The sequence below is a fragment of the Sipha flava genome, unplaced genomic scaffold (genome assembly GCF_003268045.1).
Source record: "Sipha flava isolate LNK unplaced genomic scaffold, YSA_version1 42_pilon_pilon, whole genome shotgun sequence".
Taxonomy (NCBI): domain Eukaryota; kingdom Metazoa; phylum Arthropoda; class Insecta; order Hemiptera; family Aphididae; genus Sipha; species Sipha flava.
This window is the reverse complement of record NW_020273159.1, coordinates 440,877-450,488: the sequence shown is the minus strand read 5'-3', so window position 1 is coordinate 450,488 and position 9,612 is coordinate 440,877. Positions and strand designations below refer to the sequence as shown.

Below are 9,612 nucleotides of genomic sequence, written 5' to 3'. Positions count from 1 at the left end.
TCTCGATTTCAAAATCCTGAGTTTCATTATTTTTAATCTGGGAGGGCTATGGAAATATCTAAAGGGTTAAGCCCTCCCCTCATAGTTACGCCTATACATGTATATGGGTAATACGGTTGAAACACATGTGGCTACTGTCAGTAGCGTAGCCAAGGGGGGGGGCTAAGGGGGCTATAGCCTCCTCCATGAGCTATGTTTATATGTATAATGTATCTTGACTATTTAATAGAATCAATGGATGCTCTTTTAAATCAAAGGCTTATTGATGTTATGCCACTTGAAGGACTTATTCCGGCTAATTTAAATATGTATGACGATAAAAATATTATAAAAGCTGCTAAAATATATGTCCAAGATCTCCATGGTAATACCTCATCTACAATCAGAGCTGACCTGTTCATATGGAGGCAACAAAGGAGTCAAAATACTATTCCAAAACCGAATTCTGCTCTTGATTCACTCTCTCATCGCACCAATCTTCGAACTAACATTAAAATACTTTTACAATTATTCGCCACGTTACCAGATACCTCTTTCACTCCGGAAAGAACTTTTTCAGCACTTAATCGCTTCAAAATTTTTTTAAGAAGCACCATGTCGGAAAACAGACTGAATGGGTTAGCTATGGCTAATATAAATAAAAAAGAGCAATTCGATGAAAATGAAATAATAATTGAATTTGCCAGAAATTCGCCTAAGAGGATGCAGCTGTCAGAGTGGAGCAAGTGACTGAACACTGAAACCAAAATTATTATTATAAATTATATGTTAATAAATATTTTTAAAACTATACTAAAATGCTTGAATTACGTTTAGAAACTAGGTGGTAGATGGTGGGGGGGTTAAGGGTGAATTCTCATATCCTCTCTTACTTACTTATCCAAAAAAATGGTTAGCCCCCTCCATTTAAAAATCCTGGCTACTGTCAAGGTCTGTCTGGAAAACGAATCTTCCATCACCGCATGTATGTGTGTGTTACATAATAATAATTACAATAATAATAAAATGATATGAAGGTGTAGCCGGTTTATAGGTGTACACACAATGAGAAGATACTTGTGCATTCGTTAAGCACTACTGAAGTACCGTAGAACCAGAATAATAGAATCGACTGTGGGCTCGAAAAGAATAATCGGTCTACTCGTTCGCTGCAGTAAATACCTACTTACAATTATTTCTCTTGATTTTTCTTATTTCGTATGCAATTAAAATCAAAACAATAAAAAAACATTGACCTCGTCATCCGTACCCGTAGATAAAAATAATTAATAAAATTACCATTAAAATTAGACTTATCGTTAATTTTTTATTTTTCAATATTGTTTTTTCCCTACTATTGTATATTTTTGGAACATACAGAACCCATTGTCGCACAAGAATAACAAAATAATACTATTTCAACAGTATAGTCAACAAAGGTTTATTTTATTTTATAAAATATATAAATATATTCAACAATTTGGACACTCGGAGTGTGCAAAATCGTTAGAACATAAATAATCATAATGGTAGATCCGGTAAGTCATCCAAACTGTTTAAAATAAAGAGCTGTCTAATGACAGAGGATAAAGGCAAAAGATTAAGAAATAAATATGTGCGTCTTAAAAACATAAATATGTTTGGACGAAAAACATATATATTATAATACATAATAAATTAAAAACTATTCAATACACCTTATAATAATATCTTGATAATGCATTATAAGTAAACGTATATGCTTCAAACAGGAGGATTGAATATAATATATTTAACATTTCAACATGTAGGTACCTACACATTATATCAGTTTGCCTCTAAAATGTAAAAACACAACGCACTTTACACATATACATTTATGAATTAAACTTATATAAATGTAACAATTAAAATTTTTTTTTTTCAAACTTAATTTCTAATAATAACATCGGTTTATATAGATAATTATTGTCCTCCTTTTTTGAAAGAACATCAGTTCATAATAATAAATTATTGGAAATATATTAGCGGTTATAAGTACCTTTAATATATATTTGTAATGTACCTGTATATAGTATATTTTTTATTTAATGGACCAATTATGAACTTCAGGTGGTATTTATAATTCTTGCAAGAGTGTAGTTTATATAACTACACTCGAGTAGTAATTAAATTGAAATTTTGTTTTGCAAGGAGTAAAATAACAATGAATTCAAATTAACAAAGATAGATAAATTAATATCTCTCAAAAAATTGTACTAGCCACTTTAGCTGAACTCGACAACATTATACTGTATATAAACGCGAACAGTATTACATAAGTACTAATGAGTTTAATTATTTTATACTACCTAAGATTAAAAATGTCCTATCCACGTGTTAATTTAAATTTTAATATTTGAACAAACTTTCAGAGTGGAATCAATCAATTATATCTATAAAATAACAGCCGGAAACTAAATACTCCAATTAAATTACATTTACATTCATACATATATACATACACATATTTACATTTGCAGTATAAAGTATCGCCCTAATTTAATCATTAACACAAATTGTATATAAAAATATAAATTATTGAAAGATACGCTTGGTAAAATCAATGGTTTATTCTTTATTAAATTAAAACCAAATGAGTAATTTTGAAGATGATGTATTCTTCTTGCAGTTTAAACATACTTGAGGGTATTCGTTTTTCTCAAAAATCAATGTTACCTGCGAAAAAAAATCACAATCTAGTTATAGATTAATAATTTGGACACATTTTAAGGATTACTCATTAAATATCTAAAGTAATGCAATAAATTGCACTAATATATACACTTGGAAAGCGTCAGGTTTTAAATCATATTAAATATATAGGTTCATGGACGATTCATATGGAGCCAAACAATTGCGTTTGTGTTGTGTAACATTAATAAATCTATTGAAACAAAAAAAAATAGTTTATATTTTTGTTTACAATTGACATATTTCTTTGAGTACGCCAGAATAGAAAATTAAAATAATATTTGAAATAGTTCTACAGTAATACAAATTGAATACAATGCGAAAACGCCAAATATTAAGAATATCGACACATTATATTAGTTATGTAGATAAAGACAGAGAGACTTTTTAAATAAATAAAAAAAATGTGTTCTACACTTTCAGATTGGTGTGGCCAGGTGTGGACTAAGGAGAAAAAGACGAGGATTAATCCTTGGGCGAAAAATTGTTAATGGTGGCATTTTTGTAGTACCTATATAATTTATTATTGATTACTAGTTTGATATTTTTAACTTTGTTATTAGTAATATGTTTAAAACTCAATAAGAAGATTGTATGATTATTATTAGATAAAAATTGTAGGGAAGGGTATTCAATTATTGGTCTATGATAGGGCGTCATTTTAACATTATTCCCGGGAGATAATGAAAATTAAAGGTAGGTATTTAAAATTAAAAAAAAAAAAAAAAATACCATATAAACAAAACATGATCAAACAAATATTACTTAATTGTTTTTTTAAATGTTCATAATTTGTTAAACGCTTTTATAAACATAATACTATGCGTTTTATTGTTCGTCCAATTTAACAATAAATCTTTTTAACATTGGAGCTATAGTATATTAATATTAGTATTTGATTTTGTTTTTATTAGTCATACTAAAATTTTTGAGTACCCATTAAAATTACATGATTATTGACATTCATCATACAACTTTTTTTAAATAAATAATAAAACATAAAAAAAAACTATTACTACTCAGAAGTCAAATTAAATGTTGATGAAACATTAAAAATATCACATTTTTAAAAACTAAAGTAAATATATCAGTTTGTTGTCAGAAAAAAATTAATGTTATATGTTGTATTTATATTTTATTGGGCAGTCTAAGTGGTTTCATTAGAAATGTTGTATATTACTTATATAATGACACTAAAATGAATCAATTATAGGCACCAATAGCGTTTGAGACTGAAGAGAAATGGAGCTGAAGCTTATAAAAGTACAATATATTATATAGTTTAATCATTAATTTTTGTGACACTATTAACAATTATTTATGCCTACGATACCAATATTTTATAAAAAAATCTATCAAAAATATTTTAGTTGTGTATAGTAAATATTGTATGGTTTGCACAATACTTAGATACCCCAATGCTATTATATAATAATATGTAACAAAATACTTAAGATTTTCAAGCATATTTATAGAGGACAATAATAAATTACTTTATCCATAAATATTTTTGATATAACTTTAATGAATGAAAAACAATATATATTATTTAATAGAGACTCTTGGTAAATTATGAAGGGGATAGCTGTGAAAAATTATTGATTACAAAAATTATTATATTTCACTATATATTTACATCACAAGGGAAATAAGCTGATATAAATTATTATTTTATTTTTGGCAATGAATTCAGATAACAATAAAAATTAAATACTAACCTAATATTTGTACTGTCATACTTATAATATATTTACATTAATATTATAAGTTGATTAAGGAAAAGTATTGTCACATACCATACTTTATAAGGAAGATCATCAATACAAACCATAATTGAAGGAAAGGGCTTTTTTTAGCCCTTTAGTCATATCACTGATATAATATTAATGAGTAATCTTTGGAAGTTAAATTGCATTGTATATACTACAGTTAATAATAAATATACTGTAAGTTCATAGAATTACTATTGAACTAATTATAACTTTTGATTGAATTAATTAATAAGTATTATATACTACATTCTATAAAATATAAAAATAAAGTAATGTATAAATTATATACAATACATTTAAAGTTAATTCATCAACATAACTTTAAAAAATAAAAAATAAATATTATATTATTTGAATACATGATAGAGCATTTCAATTGTAATTTGGTTGGAAATGATACATAAAGTTTATACACATCAAAATTATTTACCTAAAATAAATGAATTTTACTCGTTTTTAGTTACATCAGACTCAATCCAGTACCACTACTTCTTTAAAAATATAAAAATAGATTCTAATGCATGATACGTATGATTGATTCTAAATTAAATTCTCTTTGTTATTATACATTTAATTTTTTTTTCTTAGTTAAAATTTTATGGAATAGATTTTATCTTTAAATAACATTTTATATTCAAAATAAAATACCTTCAATTAAAAACATGCATTGTATAGTGCATACATTTAATAAAGAAATATTTTCAGATTTTTATAAAATAATAGGATATGTATATTTAAATTTCTTGTAAATATACAACATAATACTAAAAGCGTAATTATTAGGTAAGTGTTTTAACAACGAGTAAGTTATTTATAGTGAAAATAAAGTACATAAAAGATTTAAGATCATTACATTAGGAAGATGCAACCACTTAAGTAATATGCAAGTAAATTTTTACCATTTAATTTAAATTAAAGAGTAGATATATTGTAAGATATTATCTATCTATTTATAATGGATATGTAAAATTTAAATTTTATTTGCACATTATTATCAATAATTAATCGCAAATAGCTATTTATGAATATAAGTAATATATTATATGATTGTTATATATTATGTGTTCGAATATTATTATAACATACCATATAAAGATATTTCACAAATTAAACTCTTCTATAAAAAAATCACGGTTAAAATATTTACCTTAGTTTAATGTATATATACAATTCATATATATATATATATATATACATTTTTATATAGATGGTGGTACAACATCGTATTTATGCGACATAATTGTAAGTATTTCGGTCTTCTGGTGTACGTGCTAAATATTCTCTTTCGATTAGGCACTCGATACGTTTCTTAATGAGAACAGGTGATGGCATAAATCTAGATCTCAATTGCTCGGTTACTTCCATAATAAGTGTATTGTGTGTTAACCTTTTACGAGCTTTCATAATGCGTACAAGTGCAGCTTCAATTTCATGTTTTCGATCTTCTTCTACCTTATCCTTTGTTTTGCGTCGCTCTGGCTCGTTTTCTCCTTTGGTAGTAATTGACTGAATTTTAACACGATATAATTTAGAGGTATAAGATTCGTTGATGGAAAACTCATGATGAGATTCGATTTCTTTAGTTTTGGGACTTTTTAATAATACCCTCTGAGAAGGTTTTCCCATTGCTAATGATTGTAATGCTCTGGTTAGATCTTTTTCATTAATGTCTGTTTCATTCATTATCATTTCCATGGTGATCTTTTCATAAGTGTTAAACAGCATTAAAATTGCCATTTGATAGGTTGTTACTTGAAAAAGATGTTTACGCACAGGTGAATTAACATGGTTTAAACTAGTGCCAGAATTGGAAGATGTTGATACAACAGTACTACCACTGCCATTTGAGCTTATCACAGATGTTGAACTATTTTCTCTACGATAGTCATTAAAAATAGCAGTTATATCAGCTGAACCTAACTGTGGTTGGAGACGAAGTTGTCGTCCATTGTGTTTACCTAAATAAAAAGTTCTAAATTCTTCATATGCCAAACGTGCTATGCTGGGTACATTACACTTTGGAGTAGTGGTTGGTAACGGCCAAAAACCAGTTGTCAGAACACGAACTGATAAATCAATATTATTGCAATTCGATGATGGTAAATTGGCCATGTACTGTTTAAATGAATCCATTACAGTGTTTGATAGAGACATGTCTTTAAACATACCTTCAAGTTTAGAAGTAAATTGACATCCACATTCAGTTTTTAATTTTGAGATCATATTTTTCTCATTATCATCACTCACAGACTTATTTAACAATAGTCTTTTGGCTAAATGTTGTTTGTAGTACGTTTCAAAAACATCTTTGTCCTGAAGAAATCTGAACAAAACCATGGCTTTATCAAGCACAGGTTCTAGATCATTTTCATCAATACCACGTACTCCTTTTCTCAATTTGTCATCAATAAATAATGACATGTACTCAGGAGACTTTTGATTGAGGTTTAAAAAATGTTCAAAATCTGAAGAAATAGTTTGTTTAAAAATTTTATCACTTCCAAATGAATTATATAAAAAATAATCAAGTTTATCTTTGAGATCTAGTAAGCTTTGTACATAAGTGACGGGATTTAAATCAGTCTCGTCTTCTTTAACTAGTGACCGGCCTTCTTCTCGTAAATACTTACTTAAGCAGTCTGACATAGTTTTCAGACCATCTGATAGATTACTTAGAAGTTTATACATACAAGCAAGATCTTGAGTTCTTTGGTTCTTTAACATGAAAACAAATCCAGAGTTTTCCATTTCAACTATGGTCTTCATATGTTTTTTGATTAGCTCTTCCTCTACTACTTGGATTATACGGGGTTCAGTAGATACATCAAGGTAATTTTTAGCTCGTTCAGCTTCTTCGTTTATTCGAGATTCAGCTTTTTTTATATATATGGAAGCGCTATTTTCGGCCAAAAGCATCTGACTTTCAACATTGTAGAATTCGCTAGACTGAGCAAGAAATGGGCGTTCAAAATCTTCTTGATAAACAGTTCTATTTTGTATTCCTAAAATCATAAGCATTTGACAAGCATTCTTCAATGCAATTCGATCTATCACTTCACCATTCCTTTCTTTCATTACCATACTTAATAATGTTTCACGTAAATGATCTCTTATACGATCATGGCGAACTATAATATCACGAAATAGGACCAGACCAAGGTTGTAAACACTATCAACTTCATTGTTTTTCACATAAACTTTGTCCATGTACATAAGTATATCACGTATCATGACCATTGACGTCTGATGATCTCTCCAACACTCATCAAGAGTCTGAAGGAAATTGTTATTTAGAGCACTGAGAACGTCTTCACGGACTTTAGTTTCCAAGTGTGCAGAAACAGTTTCTCTCATACCGTTATACAGACGTTCGCCATGTTTCAACAATATCATTGTATATGCATTGCGATACAACTCTTCAAAGCTCAGACAAGAATTATTCTTCTTGTGTATCTCCTGTATGGCATTCTTCAGCATCGCCCAAGTATTGTCCACAAACTTCTCGTCGGTGCGAGACGGGAATGCCTTCACACGCATATTACCCCTCTTCTTGGGCACCGTACTATTCATTATGCTTGTGCGTCTTCGTCCCAAGGGATCACTACTCATTGCAGGCACGCAGATACCATTGATACACGACGGTCGTCTGTCAAATTAAAACGATCTATCGTATTAAACATGTTATCGATTCACCGGACAATGGGATATTAAAGTAGAATAATCGTGCTCCGTACTTGATCTAGGAGGACGTCAAGAGAGCGCAGTGACAACAACGTGATAGAGAAGAACTGATTGGTAAAAAAAAAAAATTATTAATTAATATCAATCTTTTGTACGTAATTATTATTAATTTTTCAATATTACCATAACAATGGAACTATACCTGTTCGGCCACAAATTTATTGCAAGTCCGCAGTAAAATACTATATGTCCTATCGATATGCGGTGATCGTTTCTCGAATTCGTGATAAACTTTAAATTTGATCGGTTTCTGAATTATCCACGGCTGCCGACCCAAAAACATAGAGCGCAGAGGACTTTCACAAAAGATATAAAATTAATGTACCCAAATTGACAATAATAATGTTTCAAAATACGCCATTATCAGTCACTGGTGAAATGTTATTTCTTTTTTTTTTCTAACACGATTTTAGTTACTCCTTAGGTTATGTTTGGTTATCACCGATCCGTGGGTTTTTGTGCCATGAAAACAGTGGCGGAATTCAAAATATATTTTCGTAGCTACGCTGAGTGTACCGTTTTTAAGGGTGCGCGATCGAAACAAACCGAACGGCAAACGTTTAAATAACACTGGCCAGGTGCTCCGCACAATCCCACTGGTACGAACCTTTTCTTTGCACTCACACGATTGCCAATGCTCGTTTCGAAGTCCTCAGTACTCCGTGGCGTGATTGTTTTTTTCGGAGAGGGCGCGGGGCATAAACATTCCATACATCGCATTCGCTCAACGGGCAATTTTTAAACATTCCTTAACATAATTTGCGTACCGTGCCGACGTTGGTGTCCAGTTATTATTAGGCGATTTTCTTATTCACGTTCAACAATTTTAGTCATTGTAAAAATTAAGTATCTATGAATATGAAAAAAAAAAAAATCAACAAAAATGATGGGATACAACATGTATAACACTAATGCTTGAATTTAATGTTATGTCACAAAATAATATTTTATTGATTGTTAATACTGAGTAGCAGTCACTGTACTTGGAATTGTTTCCAAGTTTTTGCAGAATCTTTTATTTTGTCATAGACATTGTAAGACACCATTAATTTAAGAAAATATACCTACAAGTTGATTTCAGTACCTCCCAGTTGCTGTTATATGTCAAATGATGAATAAAATATTTCAAAGTTCCACACATCACATTTTTATAATTCACATAATATTATAATAAATAAGTGGCTCTTTCATCAATTCAATCTATGTTACAACTAAAAAATTATATATATACTTATATAGTATTAGTCATTTCATTTAATAAATGTCATGGTTAAAAGTTGGATGAATAAACCATAGATATCAATAATTGACTAAAAATCTATTAAAACAGAATAACAAATTCTGCCAATTATAATTTAAACCTTTTTTTTTTATTTTATTGAAGAAATCTACAATCTATACATATAAT

General features: G+C 28.9%; 1 protein-coding gene across 1 annotated transcript; it reads right to left on the bottom strand.

Annotated features, from left to right (window-relative positions):
* Positions 1-1,721: 1,721 nt before the first annotated feature.
* LOC112689132 (cullin-3-B-like) lies at positions 1,722-8,582 on the bottom strand. The gene is made up of 4 exons (XM_025562667.1): positions 8,347-8,582; positions 8,198-8,251; positions 5,611-8,109; positions 1,722-2,676 (listed from the first exon to the last, which is right to left on the bottom strand). Exon 3 carries the CDS (start codon positions 8,070-8,072, stop codon positions 5,691-5,693), a length of 2,382 nt encoding a protein of 793 aa, XP_025418452.1. The 5' UTR covers positions 8,073-8,109; positions 8,198-8,251; positions 8,347-8,582; the 3' UTR covers positions 1,722-2,676; positions 5,611-5,690.
* Between the last annotated feature and the right edge of the window lie 1,030 nt (positions 8,583-9,612).